The sequence below is a fragment of the Carcharhinus amblyrhynchos genome, chromosome 19 (assembly GCF_965287045.1).
Source record: "Carcharhinus amblyrhynchos chromosome 19, sCarAmb.v2.hapA, whole genome shotgun sequence".
NCBI lineage: Eukaryota > Metazoa > Chordata > Chondrichthyes > Carcharhiniformes > Carcharhinidae > Carcharhinus > Carcharhinus amblyrhynchos.
The window spans coordinates 39,887,164-39,907,278 of record NC_137342.1 but is presented as its reverse complement, the minus strand read 5'-3'; the positions used below and the strand labels follow the sequence as shown (position 1 = coordinate 39,907,278).

At 40.1% G+C, this 20,115-nt stretch overlaps 1 protein-coding gene across 1 annotated transcript in view; it reads right to left on the bottom strand.

The window, feature by feature from the left end:
• The window catches only part of chchd3a (coiled-coil-helix-coiled-coil-helix domain containing 3a), a 303,356-nt gene that overhangs the window by 153,891 nt on the left and 129,350 nt on the right, over nt 1-20,115 (bottom strand). Inside the window, exon 4 of the mRNA XM_080207651.1 lies at nt 19,886-20,030. Coding sequence (XP_080063777.1) covers nt 19,886-20,030 — 145 coding nt within the window. The remainder of the gene's footprint in view (nt 1-19,885; nt 20,031-20,115) is intronic.

The following is a 20,115-nucleotide window of genomic DNA, read 5'->3' as shown; positions in this document are numbered from 1 at the left end:
AAAGTCACTGATGAATCCATTGAAGATGGCTGGGCAATGGCACTCCCTGAGGAACTCCTACAGTGATGTTCTGGAATTGAGACTATAATCAGCAGGGAGTTTCACCCCACCACATTCCCACAGATTGCAGTTTTGCTAGGGTTCTTAATGCGTTACTCGGTCAAAGACTGCCTTGATGTCAAGGGCAGTCATTCTCAACTCATCTCTGGAGTTCAGATTAAAAATGGACAAAATGCTGTTTAAACAATTGAATAGGCTGCTGAAATTCTAATTTAGAAATTAGGAGAGCATGAACCCATTTGTACTAGCTAATGATCGGCCCAGCCACCACTTCCTTGCGACAACTCAGTGGGAGTAATAGATACAATTTACCAAGATCATCTACAGCCTGAAGGCAAATGAAATAAAACACTTCTTAAAAAATTCAAATATCAATCCTCTAACTATGGCCTAAGAAAGTAATTTTATAAGTTTAGCATAATCTTATTGCTTATTGACATTATGTATATAACTGAAGATTCAGTGTGCTTTGTTTTTAAAACATAATCTCATCAATTTGTCCTCCTACTTTCTAAGATGACCTAATTATCATGCACCATTAGTCCTCTGATGTCTTACCACTTACTGTAACTTCACTCTTCTTTGTCCTTCTGCGAAATGTCTTTCATATTCTTAAAATTTCATTTCAATTCCCCTTTGCTTTCTTCCTTTTTTAAAGAAAATGTACGACAGAAATGAGATTGGAGACCAGTAGACATTTTAATATGCCGTACCGACATTTTGTCACAAGGCCCCAAATTCTACAAGTTTACAGTAGGAAATCAAATTTAAACTCAAGGAAGTCACCAACATGCAAGAAAAGAGTTGGGCTTGTGATGCTAAGTGTCAAAAGTGACTGACCTGTATAATCTACAATATTTAACCAATTATTATTTTGAAATTTACACAAAGCTGTCAATATTTAAAATACACATTAAACATAGCAAGGGAAGAATTTAAAGCAAATAGGTTTTAGAAACTTGGCTTGGTATATAAGCTATAGTGATTCTATGCCAGGCTGCAGGTTAGCATTCTAAGTGCAAGAAGCTTGAAACAAACAAATATCAATTGAAAACCAACTTCTGTCTGCATTAACAGAAAGATACAAAAATAAAATAATGTCCCACCCAATGTGCTGTTTCTGATGTGCAATTTCTACGTTTTTAACAAATGCCTGAGATGTCTTCCCTTGCAGTAATTGGAATACAGTCTGATTCTTCGCAAGGAACAGGGTTACTAACATTTTTTTAAAAATCGCATTAATTGCAAGACAGAATAATTCAAAAGTGTAGATAACAGAGAGAAACAATATCAATTATCTTGAAGTTATCAGATAGTTAATAAAGGAAAATTATGTTTGCTTGACTTTGGGAATGGCCAGCTCAATGTGAACTGTAGAAATCACATGTGGGGATTTATTGAAGCAACAGGAAATGTTAAAATGCTGGTTGGCATGTTTAGCATCGAGTATTAGTCTGTCTGTCACTGACAAAGAACTGGCAAAACAGTTGCTGATTGTTTCAGACAAAGGCAATTTCAGCTTGACATACCTTTGAGAAAGGAAAAAATACTGTCCGAAAACTGAAGCCATCTTGTTTAAGAATGAATGGAAGGAGTCAGAAGGTGCAATTGCTCTGTAGTAATGGCCGCCACATCACTGGCAGATATGTGAATTAAATCAGAACAAACAAATGGTACTTGTAAATGGCTGGATTAGGAATAAAATGATAATCAAAGATAGTGAAGAGAAAATTCTGGAAAATCTCAGCAGGTCTGGCAGCATCTGTAAAGAGAGAAAAGAGCTGACATTTCAAGTCGAGATGGTGCTTTGACAAAGGGCCATCTGGACTCGAAGCGTCAGCTCTTTTCTCTCCCGACAGAGGCAAAGCCCCAAAAGGTAGTGGCATTTGCTACCAAATAAACCTGTTGGACTTTAACCTGGTGTCATGAGCCTTCTTACTGTGTTTACCCAAGTCCAATGCCGGCATCTCCACATCAGAAGTGGATGACTTCATATTTATCTACATTATACTGCCTCTGCCAGTCTAAACTTGTCTAAATCACCCTGAAAACAAACAGAGTAACAGTGCCAAATACACAACAAAGGCAATGGGCCCTCACAATATCCTGGCTGTAATCCTGTGGATTTCTGCTCCAGTACCAGCCGCACTCCAAGCCAACCTGGTTCAGTACAGCTATAACACTGGCAGCCATCTGGATAACTTTGCACGTCTTACCCACAAAAACAAGAAAAATCCGTTCTGGTCAGTTGCCACCTCTTCAATCTACTCTAAGCAAAGCAATGAAGATGTTGGCAAACGTGCTATTAAGCAGCACTTACTCAACAATAATCTGCTCACATTGCTTAATCTGCATTTTGCCAAGGTTGCTGGGTTATAGATCTCATTACAGTCTTGATTTAAATATGGACAAGAGTTGGATTCCATAGTTGAGGTGACTGCCCTTAACAGAATCGTAAAATGGTCAAAGGGAACCATTTGGCCCAGTGTGTCTATGCTGGCTCTCTACAAGAACAATTGACTTGGTGACACTCCACTGCCCTTTTCACCCATTGCCCTGTAAATGATACCCTTTCAGATAATGATGCTATGTGCTTAAGAAAGCCACAATTTAATTGGTCTACATTGCACTCTCAAGCACTCTTTTGTCAGTGACCTAAATTGGTGCCCTGTTTCTTGATTCTTCCAAAATGGGAACAGTTTCTCATGAGCTCTGCTATCCAGTCATCTCATGGTTTGAATACCTCCATCAAATCTCCTCTGAATCTTCTCTTCAAGAAGAATAGCCCTAGATTCTTCAATCCACCTACAAAACTGAGACTCCTCATTCCTGGAACCAATCTCATTAATCTTTTCTTCACCTTCCTGAAGTGTGGGATCACAACTCGACAGAATACTCTACTGGAGGACAAACCAGTGTTTCATACAGATTTATCTTAACTTTCTTGTTTTGCACTTCTTGTCTCTATTTATAGAGCTCTGGATTGCAATTGTTTTATGAACCACTCTCAACCTATTCCCACCTTTAATGATATGTGCACATACCTCTAGACAGACTGTACCCTTTATTTTATAGTGTCTCTCCATATCCTTCCTCTCAAAACGATTTACCTCACACTTCTCAGTATTAAATTTCATCTACTACTTATCCGCTCATTCCACTAATCTATGTCTTACATAAATTCAACAATACTCTCCTCACAGTTCACATAATTTCCAAGATTTGTGTCATCTGCAAATTTTGAAATTGTGCCTGGCTGACCAAAATCTCAGCCATTAAGCAAAGAAACAGATAATTTCAGAGGGTATTTTAAAAGTCAACCACATTGCCGTGGTTCTGGAGTCACACATCGGTCAGACTAGGTAAGGACGGTAGATTTCCTTCCCTAACATTAGCAAACAGATGTGTTTTCACAACAATGGTTTCATGATCATCATTGGACTGTGGAGTTGAGCTAACACACATGGGAGCCATGATCTTGCTGAATGGTGGAGCATTCCCAAAGAGCCAAGTGGCCTACTCCTGCTCTGAATTTGTATGTTCGTATACGTATCCCTAAGGTGCAATTGAAAGACTTTTTGAGCAACCGTCGATGAATTATGATCAGTAACAAAATAAATATGACTCAATAGCAATTTTGAAGTTTGGAGTATGGAATGATGATACAATTTTGTTCCTATTCAGCAAGCAAGTTCCATTGCTTGCAACATTGCACAAGCCACATTATTTGTTGCACAACCCAGATTCTGTAACATTGCATTATTTAGCCTTTTCCAGGCAGCAGGGAGGGCAAAGTAGAAAGGAAAATAAGCACAAGGAGTCCAAGTCTTTTGGAGAAGTTGAACTGTTATAAATCACTGACCAGGCTACAGCAAGAATATTATGTCCAATGTCCAGCGCCTTACCTTAAGAGGGAATGGAGAAATTACAAAAGAAATTTACTAAGATGATATTTGATTCAGAGATAGATTTTAGATATGAAATTTGATGACGAAAAGAGTTATTTTCGCTCGTAAAGAGTTTAGAAGATCTGACAGAAGCACACATTTGGTGTCTTGATGAGGTAAAGCTATATTCAATGGGAGATCAAACAATAACTAGAAAGCAGAGATTTAAGACTATCACCTGAGGAAGGGGGAGTGAACAAAGAACAAAAAAAAACTACTGCACAGGAACTAACTCTTCGGTACTCCAAACCTGCACCGACCACACCGCCCAACTTAACTAAAACCCTCTATTCTTCTGGGGACCATATCCCTCGATTCCCATCCCATTCATGTATTTGTCAAGACGCCTCTTAAAGTCACTACCGTATCCACTTCCTCTACCTCCCCTGGCAATGAGCTCCAGGCACCCACCACTCTTAAAAAAAAACTGCCTCGTACATCTCTTTTAAAACTTGCCCTTGGACTTAAACCTATGCCCCTCCAGTACCTGACTCTTCTACCCTGGGAAAAAGTTTTTGACCATCCACTCTGTCCATACCTTTCATAATCTAGTAGACTTCTCTCAGGTCTCTCAACCTCCGTCACTCCAGCGAGAACAAACTAAGTTTCTCCAACATCTCCTCATAGCTGATGCCCTCCATGCCAAGCAACATCCTGGTAAATCTTTTCTGTACCCTCTCCAAAGTCTCCACATCCAACACTATATTCCAAGCATGGTGTCATTAAGGTTCTGTAAAGCATCAACACGACTTACCAATTTTTAAACTCAATACCCCGGCCAATGAAGGCAAGCATACCGTTTGCCTTCTTGACGATCTTCTCCACCTGCATTGCCACTTTCAGTGACCTGTGTACCTGTACACCCAGATCCCTTTGCCTTTCAATACTCCTAAGGGTTCTGCCATTTATTGTATACTTCCTATATGTATTGGATTTTCCAAAATGCATTACCTCACATTTGTCTGGATTAAACTCCATCTGCCACGTCTCTGTCCAAGTCTCCAATTGATCTATATCCTGCTGTATCCTCTGATGGTCCTCATTGCTATCTACAAATCCACCAACCTTTGTGTCGTCCGCAAACTTACCAATCAATCCAGTTACATTTTTCTCCAAATCATTTATATATATTACAAACATGGTTACAAAAAGTGGTTAGCTTTTTAATGCAGAGAATTCGTGAGGTATGGAATTCCCAACCACAAAGAGATGTAAACAGTATTTTGTGGCTTTTAAAAAGGAAGTGGATAAGGGTTGGCAAATGGGGACTTAATTTGTTACTTTTCAGAAAACTGGCACAGGAAGCTGGTCTGAATTGCCTCCGATGACTCTGTGAAAGTAGATGTTTATTTAGTAATGAACGAGTTAAGTATTCGATCAGCTATAATTTTTTGGTCTGTAGGTTTAGCTAGTGTATGTGTAATGTGCACAGAATTTTTATCACAACACAATCAATAGTTTCTCCAAATGTCCACGTGTGACTGACAGCTACCAAATAACCCTGTAGTCCCCTACCGCAGACTTTATAACCACTAAAGGCTTCTAATATTTTTTGTATAAAGATTTCTGTCAACGCAAACATGTTTAATCCAACATGTGAATTGGCATGGTGTCATTTACAGGGACAGAACTTGACAGCTCTTCATTCAGCTAGGCTGTGTTGTGTTGCTTAATAAAGTATGAGCTCTGAAGGCCCAACAGTAATGAGCGAAAAAAAAAGTGCTCTGACTTGAATTTGAAAGGAGCACGTTATTCAAAATTTGTTCTTTCTAATGGCTATGGGGCAGCAATAGGTCTGGTCTGCTTTAATGTCCTGTGTCCCTCCAGTAAAACCTACACACGTGTACAAGCAAATTGATGAATCCTGGTATTACTTGTGCATGGCAGATGAAGGACGTTTTAAAAAATTCTTCAAGTTACATCGAGCAGCGTATCAGTGTACCACAGCTTCCACTTTTGGATAAGATAATAAGGAGTACATGTAAATAAAAATGGAGGACTCAAGAAAATTTACGCAATGAATTTAGTGAAGTTGTTGTTCTCACACTTGCTGGCAGTCTCTTTTCCTTCTACTCCATTCAAAACATCAGTGCAGGTTTCAGGGACTAAATGGCCAAATACTGTTGCCACAGAAAACTCACCAAATAATCAATTCCCTAATATAAGACATTATAACCACAAAATAGACCCAAAATTGTTTGTGCCAATCCAAACATGTCAACCTAATGCAGATGTGACTGCTGGTAGAAAATACTGATATTTCTCCTCTTCCCATCTTATTTAAGGGGATAACAGTCTGACGAGGAAAACTGCAGATCAACTGTGTCCTGAAAATAATTGCCTTATGATGGTCCATGTCCCATTTAATTTGTGCCTTTTGAATGGAATGTTTACTCAATAGCACAGGCACCTCACCAGAAACATCATCAATACTTATTAAATGGCTTACTCCAGCTATTTTACATGGAATTACAACTCTCTTCAGTGACTTCAACTTATGATCACCAAACTTGAATCAAGTAATACCTTTGCTCAGTAATCAATGAATCAAGTTAACATTTTAACCACAAAGTGCAAACATTAACTAGTACTGCACAGTTAAAGGTGTCCATGACTAATATGTTCACCAGAAGTTTAAAACAGCTTGTAAATAGAATCATTTGTAATTCATCATCATTATTTTCATCTATGTGTCATTTTAAGGATATTGCTTCTTTGGTTTAGGCAGCTCACTGCATAATACTTCAAATCACACCTGATTAAGCATCTATCCTTGGACAGTCGGGGGATTCATTTATCCATTATTTTTGCTCCAACCTTGTCAGCTGATCTACTAAAGGTCCTTTCAACCTCATTCTGTCTGCCTTTAATCCTTCCATTGATTTGCTGCTTGTGACTGGTATCTGGACTATTTTAAAATCTGGCAAAGTGTTTTTGATTCTGTGTCACTTGCCTCCATCAAATGGGTGTTTCTCTCAGGATTCTCCTTTTCTGAAAATCAAACACCAATTAGAATCAGTTGCCTGTCCATAAGGTACAACCTAACTCAATTTAGTAATTAAAACACTAACACAGATTTTGGGAATCCAGGGTTGACCCCTATTATTAGGGAACTGGAGAAGGAGGCTAGTTGCATGCAAGTTGGTCAGATTGGATTTGAAATAATTGTATATGAATTGCATATGGAAGAGTGTACTCTGCAGTCACCATTGCCCTCAAGCAGTCTGGGAAGAGTGTACTCCACAGCCAACATCGCCCTGAAGCTACCTGGGAAGCAGCCTCTTAGCTCTATCGGACTGAGAACCTGACTACAAGCTGAGAGTTTTTTTTGACATTTTAGAGGTCGGTTCAGTTTGTGAATTTTGTTAGCAGTCAATAACTCTACAGTTAGTAGTCAGTAGCTCTACTAGTTGGTGGGTAGAAAAGCTCTGGATTGATCAGTACTGGTCATCTGGCAATTCATAGTTAACTCTTTCTTATCCTAACAAATTTAGTGCAGTAGAGTTAGTTAACCCTTTCATAATCTTAGTGACAGAGCAGGAAGCCAAATAATAAGTCTAATAAATTAAACCTACTAATTCTAGTTTAAGTTGTTCACTGTAAATGTGAGAGATGTCAGGAGAGGCCAGTCGAGCGGAATGTATAACTTGTCATATGTGGGGAATCCTGAGTGCTGTTAGTGTCCCAGATGACATGTGCAGGAACTGCTCCCAGCTGCAGACGCTGGAGCTCTAGGTTTCTGAGCTCGTGCAGTGACTGGATATACTGTGGCCATTCACGAAGCTGAGAGTTACATGGATAGCATGTTTAGAGAGGTGGGCACACAGCAGCTCAAAGGATTAGAGCAAAGAAGGAAGACAGTCCAGAAAGAATAGACAGGTAGTGCAAGAGTCACTGGGGTCTAGCTCACTAACCGGTATTCCATTTTGGAAGTGGATGAGGGTGCTGGTGCCTGATTTATCCCCTTCCTAGAATCCTTCTTCCTTGCTGGGATGTATCTTTGTTTTCAGTCACCTTGAGTTATTTTTGCAAACCTTTGCCAACGCTGATAAACTGTCTTTCCTGCTAATCTATAGCTGGGTTTTGTGGCTTCAGCTTGGATCTGTTATGAATTGGCCGATTTCAATTTTGGCACTGGAGGTGTGTTACTGAGTCTCAATTCCCCCAATGTGGAAAGGATGGGGGGAAGAAATTCATTTTTAGTTCCCAGTCTTCAGCTTCCTCCTATGATCCTTCCCGGAACATTATTTGTATGGAGAAGATCCTCAGCTAGGATGCCTACCACAGTCAAAGTTTGCTGACAGTGTCTACCATAAGAATGGCCACTCAGGAACTGTCTGCTTGGTGAACACGGAACTATTCCAAGTGCTTCGGGAGAGCAAATGGCCAAAAGAAAATAAAATTACTGATGCAGATTAACATTAAACCCAAAGGATAACATTCTTCACCACAATATTGATGATTTTCTTCATTGCAGAAAGCTAGAGAGAAGCATAATAACCCTCAGGCTACAATTCCTGAAACAATAGTGTACCTGATCTGTCTTTGCCCAATTTCAAAACTACCCAAATTGGTGAAATTTTCTATTAAAATGATATATGGGCCAAATGAGGTATGTAATAAATAGGTTGTAAACATTCCTTCTCCCTTGGGAAGCACGCTTCCTTTCTCTCTGTCTCATCATGTTATCTGCCCTGCAGCACTGTAATGAAGTAAAAAGTCTGACAACACCAGGTTTAAGTCCAACCGATTTATTTAAATACTTAAGACATCCTGCATTCACAATACAGTCAACTCCAGTCATCTTCAGGAATTCTGTTCCTACAAATTCTGTGAAAGTTGAAATCATGAACATTTAAGCTTGCACAATGGCAGCGCATGTTTTCTACATGGGAAATATGTGGAAAAGCTGAGTTTAACAGACCAACAGTTTAATAGGAGAGTCTAAATCGTGGATGAACCAAGTTCTGGGGCCACGAACACTGATTTGATGTACATACAGATTCGTGTGGGCAAACAAATTTGCGAATGACAGGACTTGATTGTATTTTGCTTTTTTAAGCCAAATGCTCACTTCACCACTCACCTAACGAAGGGGCAATGCTCCAAAAGCTTATACTACTGAATAAACCTGTTGGACTTTAACCTGGTGCTGTGAGACTACTTATTGTGCCTATCCCAGTCCAACATCAGCAACTCCACATCATAGTTTGCTTTCATAAGACTATTTAGTGCATGATGTACAATATTTATGTTCTTGAGGTTTCAAAACAAGGAGTTCCAAGAACATCATGATTGGAGTCCTCATGAATTTGACATTCTGTACCCTGGGGCTGTGGAAGTTCAATCATTGTGTATATTTAAAGCAGAGAATGATAGATTTCTGACTGACAGTGATGTTAAAGGCCACAATCGTGTTAAATGGCCAGGAAGGCTCAATGAGCTGAATGACCGAACTCCTGTTCCTATGATTCTAGAAAACTTAAGTTATAACTCAAAAAGTCAAAAGAATTTGATCAAACAACCATGTAAAGTAAACTGTTCAGGAATATACTTTAGTCAAAATTTCTGGATTTGTTTGCATTTTTTGTCTTCATCTGGTTTTGTACTTTCATACAATTGAAATTTCTCTGTGCCACTGATGAGTATATTCTTTATCCTCCTCCACAGAAGTCCAGAACTGAATGATTTTTGTGGCATTAAACAAATGTTAAAGATTTGCTATATTGCAGATGACAGGTTGAATTGCTAAGATTACCCACTTGAATGATGAAGATTAACTTAAATGCAGGGATAAAAGTCTATTAATCTGAATATGCAGAAGGCGGGGGAAGAAATCTTACTCACAACTTAGACCCCCTGGGAAATGGCAGGCAGTGTCGCATTGGCATATATTGCAAACAAAACAGAAATTTGACTTTTTAAGAAAAAAATGGATTGAATGAAGACTCCCTTGTGTCTTTGCATGCATGTGGGTTCACAACTGCTGTAGAATGCAATTCTGATGTGAAGTAATTGTCTTATGACCATGACATATTGGTCAGTTTCTCCTGACCTCCTACCTATCCCTGATTTTCCATTCTGCTCAACCTTCTCCACCACCTTCTCCAACTATATAATCCATCACATTACTGCCCCTCTTCAGCTCTGAAGAAGATTCCTACAGGCTCAAAACCTTAACTTTGTTCTTCTCTCCACAGATGCTGCCAGATCTGATGTGCCTTTCCAGAATTTACTGTTTTTTTCTCAAGTCTCAGAAGCATTTTATTTATCAACTAAAAATGAGAATGACCGCACAGATCAAGGAAAAAAAGCCTCTTACTGGAGACTGGGTGATTCAGCACTGGGCCTGGATTCATATCAAGGTCATTGGTTGCAAGTCTTCCCTGTGCACTAATTGCAATGATTTTGTGTGAAAGGAGCACAGGCAGTGTCAACCCACAACTCTTCCTTAATTCCACCCCAATTGACAACTCACTCAGAATCCACTGGGTAGATTGTTTGGGAAATGGAAAAACGTCACAAAGGTGTGAAAGCGAGCAGTGCTCTTTACTGTACTATTTAATAGAACATAGAACATTACAGCACAGTATAGGCCCTTCAGCCTCAATGTTGTGCCGAGCTATGTCCAATCCCAAGATCAAGCTATCCCCTCCCTATAATTCTGGAGTGCTCCATGTGCCTATCCAATAACTGCTCGAAAGTTCCTAAAGTATCTGACTTCACTATCACAGCAGGCAGTCTATTCCACACCCCATCCGCTCTGACTGAAGAATCTACCTTGGACATCCCTCCTACATCTCCTACCATGAACCTTATATTATGTCCCCTAGTAACAGCTACATCCACCCGAGGAAATAGTTTCTGCACATCCCCTCTATCAATCCCTCTCATCATCTTATAAATCTCTATTAAGTCACCTCTCATCCTCCTCCACTCCAAAGAGAAAAGCCCCAGCTCCCTCAGCCTTTCCTCATAAGGCCTACCCTCCAAACCAGGCAGCATCCTGGCAAATCTCCTCTGCACTCTCTCCAATGCTTCCACATCCTTTTTATAATGAGGTGACCAGAACTGAACACAAAATTTCAAATGTGGTCTCACCAATGTCTGGTATAGTTGCAGCATAACCCCACGGCTCTTAGACTCAAACCCCTGTTAATAAACTCTAACACATTATAAGCCTTCTTCACGGCTCTATCCACTTGACTGGCAACCTTCAGAGATCTGTGGACATGAACCCCAAGATCTCTCTGTTCCTCCACATTCCTTAGAACCTTGCCGTTGACCCTGTAATCTGCATTCAAGTTTGTCCTACCAAAATGAATCACCTCACACTTATCAGGGTTAAACTCCATCTGCCACTTTTCGGCTCAGCTCAGCATCCTGTCATAGTCACTTTGCGGCCTGCAAGAGCCCTCCACCTCTTCCACTACTCCACCAACCTTGGTGTCATCTGCAAATTTACTAACCCACCCTTCAGCCCCTTCTTCCAAGTCATTGATAAAAGTCACAAAAAGCAGATGACCCTGCACTGACCCCTGTGGCACATCACTGGCAACTGGCCTTCAGTCTGAAAATGTTCCCTCCACTACCACCCTCTGTCTTCTATGATACAGCCAGTTACTTATCCAATTAGCCAAATTTCCTTGTATCCCACACCTTCTTATTTTCTTCATGAGCCTACCATGGGGAACTTTATCAAACGCCTTACTAAAATCCACATATACAACATCAACTGCTCTACCTTCGTCCACACACTTAGTTACCTCCTCAAAGAATTCAATCAAATTTGTGAGGCAGGACTTACTCCTTACGAAACCGTGCTGACTATCCCGGATTAAACTGAATCTTTCCAAATGGTCATAAATCCTATCTCTCAGGACTCTTTCCATTAACTTACCGACCACGAAGTAAGACTAACTGGCCTATAATTACCAGGGTCATTCCTATTTCCTTTCTTGAAAAGAGGGACAACATTTGCCACTCTCCAGTCCACTGGCACTATCCCTGTGCATAGTGAGGACCCAAAGATCAAAGCTAAAGGCTCTGCAATCTCATCCGTTGCCTCCCAAAGTATCCTAGGATGTATCCCATCGAGCCCAGGGACATTATCCACCCTCCACCCTTTAACTGACCAAAGATTGCATGACACTGACATTAGACGCTCAAAATGGGAAAATGTCCCATTTCCTCAGCACCAAGAATTTTCACATTGAAAAAATCCTTAGAACATCTTACAGATATTCAAAAAGTGAAATAACATACAAAGATTAAACCCTTGCTGAACATTCAGGGACTTTTAGCATTCTTTGTTACAAAGTTACAGTTTGGGGGTTTCATGCTACACTCTGGTGATACCACTGCCTGTGGCTTGGGGGAAAAAGAGGGTTTCAAATACTGGCAAGTTATATTCCCATTCTCGTGTCACTCTGAAGTGGCTTTGCGAGATTGTAAAAAGTTACTGTAGGGTGACTTCAGTCTGCAACTAAATACACTTGAACCAGTAAACATGATTTTGCTCACCAGAGTTTAACAACCTCCAATATTAAATCTTGGTAAACAGGCTATAACTAGTTTGGATCAAGATGTCCACAAAATGAGAATAATTCAGCTAATCTGTTGATTCGCACCTCAGCTCTGTCATTACCTGTTCAATGATTCAGTATTTCAAAATTACTCAACAAAAACGTGTGGATTATCTCCTGCTAAGATTTGGCAGTGGAGAGAGAGATTTATTTTTTAACTAGTCCGTGAATTGACCATTGGGTACTTGTTGCATGTCGTACATTACTGGGCCATGCAAACCAGAAATAGTTGATGACAGTGACAGGTTAAGGATTGCTATGTGGATGAAGTACTGAAACAGGATGCTTCAGAAAGAGGTGGAGTGAGGAGGAGGTGATGCTGCAGCGTGAATGTGGTGCAGTGCATGGGGGTTTGACAGTTGCATCAGGAATCGGATCACCCATGGTCAGGTTCACACAAACTAGTCATGTCCTATTATCTGGTCTCTGTATTGTTTTACTTCCCTGATGCAAAAACATATAACTCCATTGAAAGATGTGACAAACAGCTATCACTGCTTTGGCATTCTACCATACAACACCAAGCACAACGTTTTCAATTGGTTCCGTTGAAATAAGCTTCAATTTTGAGCTATCGCCAAGTTAATTTTCCATGTTGAGAAATGTAAGTGATAGAATTTGGAACCTTTTATCACATCAATGTAAGCACGCGCTTAGATAGCAATTTTATCAAGATTAATAGCATTTTATTTAGAAGCTAATACATTAAATTAGAATCATATGAAATTTTCAACACAGAAATAAATGCCACATCGGCGAGAAAAATACTGTTGTATTGAATTGCCAAACCAAAGAGATCGATTTGATTTAACTGTGACTGTACTTCAGCATTGGTTATGCATTTGCGTTGCTATGGTAATTAATGTCACTCTTAGGTTTACACATTATTGCAGCCTTTTACACAGATCTACAATGAAGATATATTCAATGCAACATTGTGAATGACAGATGAAATTGGACACTGGCATGAAGTTTTGCATTTCATTCAACAATGCCCATTTGCTCTTGACTGCCCTTTCAGCAAATAGAGAGCATGGCATACTTTTGCCCTTGTATGTTATCAGGCAACTTATTTTCTGACAATAACATACAGCTTTCCAATATTATATGCAATTCTCTTCACAATCGTAAGATTTTCACCAAACCAATTTTCACAAAATCACAGCACAAAAAGAAGCCATTCGGTCCTTCATGTTTCTGCTGGTTCTTAAGAAGAGCATCTAATTCGTCTCATTACTCTACTTCTTCCCCAAGGCCTGACATATTTTTTATTTTCAAATTTCCTTTGAAGTTACTACTGAAACAGCTTCCACCAGCCTTTCAGTAGTATAGTCCAGGTCCCAACAACTCAATGCATTAAAAATTTTCATCTCTTTTCTTTTGGTCATTTACCTCAGATCTGTCCCATCTGGTTACTGGTCTACTTGGCAGTGGAAACAGTAGAGGTGTTCAAAATGAACAACGATTTTGATAGAAAAAGCAAGAAAATTAAGTCTCGCCTTAATTGTTTCTACTCTAAAGAGAACAAACTCAAATGTCTTTCATCTATTCACATGGCTGATGTGTCTCACTCCATGCACTGACATGGAGTTCTGGTGTAACTTCCTCCTCCACCTCAATTATTTCCTTTCCTTGATTGAATGCCCAACATTTCCACTGAGCAGAGTGGGAGAAGCCCATGTAGTTAAAGCCCCAGTGTTTCTCATCCCCCATTTCAGTCAATGCGTTTGATACAGCACAAAAAATAATTTTACAACATGCCCAGTACGCGTGCAGCTACAATTCAGTCTCATTATGAGAATGACTGCGGCTCATATTTGACAATGCAGCCTTCAATTTATTTTTGAAAGAAGTCAGCCTGAAACTTCAGCAGCTCAATAAAGCTATTTTCCGAAATGCAATGGGCTTAATGAGAGCTCATTTCAACAAATTACTAAAGCAGCTAGTCCACCTGAAAATATAGGATCATTACACTGAGATGGTATTAAATCGTATTCTGCATTTTCCTCAACAATGGATTTTTGTTTGGTGCTGACTTCACTCACCATTTATTAGGCCTCAAGTGATTTTATGTCAATGCAATATAGCTTACAAAAAGGTTCCATATTTGCTGGGAAATTGCTCATTTTACTTGCAAACCTTCAACCTGACTTGCAAATAAATGATTTGCATGTGGCAGTGAAAATTTACAGATTATTTTTCTTGCTTTACTCCTTACCACATGACTTTTCAAATTCTTTTCAGCAACCACTGGGCTATCTCTCGTATGAAATTAGGCAATGATACTTAAAATCATTTCTGAAGTAGAACACTTTGGACTTGGAATTCAGTGGTAGTATTTAATCTTCACTTAAAAAGTTTATCAGAGAAATTAAACCTTTGATAGATAAATTTGGCAAGCTAGCGAAGGCACGAGAGAATTGGAACTACTGCGTTCCTGGCCTCCTTTTCAGACAATCTACCACATCAATCATTAAATTGTGAATGCCCTCAGTCAAGTTACACAAACTTGGCATTATTTAACCATTGCTTTCTGATTTATTTGGCCTTCTGTCCTACTCTTTTCAAGCTTGCTGATGTTTTGAATGGGGTGACTTGACCCTTCAAGTGCATGTAACAAGAGGAAGAGCTGAAGAATTGTATCAAAAACAGCACAATTCTTTTTCAGTCTGTATTTTTAAGGGTGGACGATGAATGATGAATGAAGTGACCAATCACTTCATAAATGATTTTCCACAAAGCGACCTATTGCCAGTTTGGAGTGGCAAAGTTAATTGCCGTCAGAAGCCAATACAAAAAATAGCCTGAAGATGGAAATGCCAAACATCAGAAGTCACTCAATATTGAAAAAAGAAGGTATGCACATATTTTAAAAAACAGAGATTCACAACATTGTATGCATCACATACATTTGCAATAAAATTCTTGAAGCATACAAATAGCTAGGCGATTTTAATAAATCAGCTTTTTCTGACAGGATAAAACAAGCTAATGGTATTTTACATAAATCTCTGAAGAATAAAATAGATCAACTCTTCGTTGAAAGATCATTATGGATTATCCCCACTCATTATTCATTATGCCTGGGAAAGTTGTTGGGATAGGAGAGATGAAAAAAGATGGGCAGGTGGAAAAGCATTTTATCGCATAGTTTAAAATAACAACAAGCTTGTTACACTGATTACAGTGAATCTAACGATGGACCCATGACTGTGGAAAGGTGACAGATCTGAAAAGGTCTTTGATGCTTACTGAGGAAATACTTCTTTTGCAACCTGGTTTAAATAAAACCCTTGAAAGGCAATTATTTAGAAATGATGGCTGTAGATTCTATAATGACTTTCGCCACTGCGAGTGCTTTAATGTCAAGTCAGGCACAATGAATGCTTTGGTTTGGCTGGATATAAACCAAGTTGTGAAGAAGTAGGGTGACTACGAAACAAGAAGTGGTAGCACAGTAACGAGTTAGCATTTAACAACTCATATTCATTTAGTGTCTTAAATGTAATGAATCAAACGTCCCAAGGTAATTTGTAGGAACATTATAGAACAAAATAAAACAAAGCCATGAGCAAACATTAGATCAGATTACCAAAAGCTCGGTCAAATATTTTGGTTTTAAGGAGTATCTTAAAAGAGGTAAGCGAACTGGTGAGGAAGAGAGGCATATTCCATGTTTTAAGGCAGTGGCAACAGATGCTAAAGGGGCCTGAATTAGAGGAGCACTGATATCTTGGAAGAATTACAGAGAAAGAGATGAGGCCATGAAGGGAATTAAAATCAAGGACGGGAATTTTAAAATCAGGACATGACTTGGCTGGGAGTCAATAAAGGTCAGAGAGGGCTGATGTGATCAGGAAAAAGGACGTGGTTCAAGTTGGGCAGCCATGCTTTAGATTACCTCACGTGCAACTTCTTCAATGCATTTTATTCGGACCTCCTTGGTCAAGGACAGTTATTCACAAAGGCTTAAAAGGAAACTTCCTTCCTCCCCCACCCTTCTGAAGATAGTAACTTATCCGACAGTGCAGTTCTGTCCGCGTGCCTGCAATTACCTCTCAGTTTTTTTTGAACAGTCATTCAGGATACCTGGGCTGCAAATGTTCACACGGTTTTCAGCTAAGACAGTCATCAGAGCTGAGGCACAACCTCACCTCACCTAATGTCCACACCCACGCAATTTCTATTAACAGCTGCAGCATAGGAACACAATGTTAACACCTTATTTTGTGATGGAGACATCATAACTGAAACTGATCTCGAATTATCCTGAGATTCCACACCATGTGCTTGACTCTTAATTGCCTTGTGAAATGGCCTGGTGAGCCACTGAGTTGTAGTACTACAGAAAAGTTGAAAAGGGAGGAAACCAGGCGGACACAGTAACACAATGGCACTGCTGTCTCACAGGATCCCAGGTTAAATTTCAGCACTGGGTAAGTGTCTTAGTGAAGTTTGCACATTTTCCCGTGTCTGCATGGGTTTCCTCCGGGTGCTCTGGTTTCCGCCCAGAGCGCAAAAACATGTGTGGGTTAGGTGTATTTGTTATGCGAAAATTGTGCTTTAGTGTCAGGGAGATTAGCAGAGTAAATACGTGGGGTAAAGCCTGGGTAGGCTTCTTGTCTGTGCAGACTCAATGGGCTGAATGGCCTCTTTCTGCATTGTGGGGATTCTATTCTATTTGGTGACAACCTGACAGTGACTTGGACAGTGGAAATGGCAACAGCACACAGAACTCAGCTTAATCTGCAAATTCTCCTTCTTATCAACAAGCTTATGCAGAGAGATGTAGCAAAGATTAGTTGAGCAAAAGGCCAAAACAGTTATACTCACCAAATCATAACTCTCAGACAATATCCCAGATGCCATCACTATCCTTGAGTATATTCTGTTGCTCCTCCTTCTTTAGTGATCACCCATTGAGGAAACTCTGTTACTGGTCATAGGTTTTGTGGGTTCTCGTGATCCTTCATTAGCCTGATCCTAGAGCCACACCTGCCCACTGCACATCTGGTAAGTGTTGCTGGGAGGTGGAATTGGTCAGTGGATTCGAGATTGCTAGCAATCCTTTCTTAGGACCTCCTCTTGCAGTCTCAAAAAATTGCGCACTTGAATTACGAGGTTCCTCCAGTGAGGTTTCTTCTGAGTAAGGATCTTCCAGACGTTCTGAAGAGTCATCCAGGCTCGAAATGTTGGCCACATTCTCTCACCACAGTACTGTCAGACCCATTGAGATTTTCCAGCATTTTCTGTTTTTGTTTCTCCCAGATGTTGATGTCTATTTTGGGTTTCTTGAGGTGAGCCTTCAGGGTGTCTTTAAAGCACTTCCTTTGTCCTCCTCTTGATCGGGTGCCTTTCCTGATCAAGGTAAAGAAGATTTGCTTTAGCAGTTAGGACTTTGGCATCTAAGCACATGGCTGCCCCAATGAAGATTGGTCTTGGATGATCATGGCCTCACTGCTGGTGCTCTTGGCATGTTTGAAGACACAGATGTTAGAACCAACTGATGCAGAGAATCTCAGACAGTCTTGATGACACCACTCCAGAGCCTTGAGGTAGCATCTGCACGTAATCCAAGTTTCTGATCCATATAGAAGAACTGGGTGGATGAATGTCTAGTAAACAAGGACATTAGTATCAGCACACAGGTTGTGGTGGTCGAAGATTATCATCCGAAGGTGGCACTTGTGGATTGGATACAGTGTTAGATCTTCGTGTCAATGTCAGTCTTAGATGAGAGATGACTCCCCAGGTAGGGAAAATGTTCCACATTTGGGAGATTTCTTGGTTGATTTTTATTGAGGGGGAAACTGGATCTTGCTCTGGGGTGGCTTGGTCAAAGATTGAGCTTGGTCAGTCTCAGTCATGTTCTGTTCCACCAACAGTCCAGACCCACCAGAGGTAGAAGAAAAGCAGTACATAATAGAGAGAAACTTGCCCTGGCAGTCCTTAATACCAACTTCCCTGAAGTCTGATGGCATCAGGTTAAACAAGGGCAAAGAAATCTCCTGCTGATTACCAGGTAGTGCTCATCTCCCTCAGCTAATGAATCAGTACTCCTCCATGTTGAAAACCCTTTGGGAAAAGCACTGAAGATAGTAGGAAAATGGAATGCAATCTGAATGGAGATCTTCAATGCCCCTCACCAAGGCTGGCTCAAGAATACCATCACTGAATGAGCCCTGAAGGACACAGCTGCTAGACAGGGTCTGTAGTCGGTGGTGAAGGAACCAAACCTAAAGAGAAACCTACTCGATCTAACCAATCTGCCTGTTGCAGGTGCATCTATCCACGACAGTTTTGAAGTGGAGATGCCATTATTGGACTGGGGTAAACCCAGAAAGAAGTCTCACAAGAAGGAGCGCTCTGAAAAGCTAGTGGCGTTTGCCACCAAATAAACCTGCTGGACTTTAACCTGGTGTTGTGAAACTTCTTACCATGATAGTTTTGGCAGGTGGAACCATCACACAGTCCATGTGAAGGTAAAGTCCTGTTTTCACACTTGAGACACTTTGCATCATATTCTGTGGAAATGCCACCACGTTAAATGGGATTGATTCATTACAGATCTAGCAACTGAAAACTGGGCATCCATGAGGCACTGTGGGCCATCAGCTTGGAATTGTATTCAACCACAATTTGCAAACCTAATGGCTCAGCATGCCTGTCACTTTATCATTATCAAACCCAACAGATCAATTCTGGTTCAATGGGTGTGGAGAGCATGCCAACAGTAGCACCAGACATATCAAAAAAGAGATGCCAACCTGGTGAACCTACAACACAGGATTGCATGTTTGCTCAACAGCTGAAGCAGCATGTGAGAGACAAAGCTATGCGATCCCACAACCAACACATCAGATCAATGTCCTACCACATCCAGTCATGAATGGTGGAAGACAATATCAGTCACATTGCAATGCATACTTACCAAACGTACTTAAAATTGTTAGTTTGCTCTGAAGGGAAAGACTACCAAATTGCATGAGAGCTATTTTTCAGGGTAGGAATTTGGAAAGTACAGTACATTCGTCAACACAGATGCAGCAGCAATCAATACCATAATACATAACTAATACCAGCAGCCACAATAAAAGGTTGAATTATTGATAATTTCACCTGTCACTTGACTACTAGAGATAGTGCAATGGATTTTTTAAACACACAATGGGTCGTATTATCTGATGTTGCACATTTTTGAAATAGCTGACAGCAATTTTTTTTCTAATTAGTGTTTATAGTTCTAAAACTAGAGAGCGTACATCAATAAATTAAGGTTATTAGTCTACTTACGGCATGCTTCGCTTTTAATCGTTCTTCTTCAGTCAGTGTTCTTTCCCGCAATACAGCTTTTATAAGACTATCATTTGCTGCATCTCGTTCGCGTTGGAGAATCTTGCTAACTTCATCATGAACGTATCGTTTATCATGTTCAAGCCTGTATTTCAAAACAAGGAAGGCAAAGAATACATGACCATTTAAAACGAGATAAATATCAAATGACTCCTTAAGTCTTATTCCAT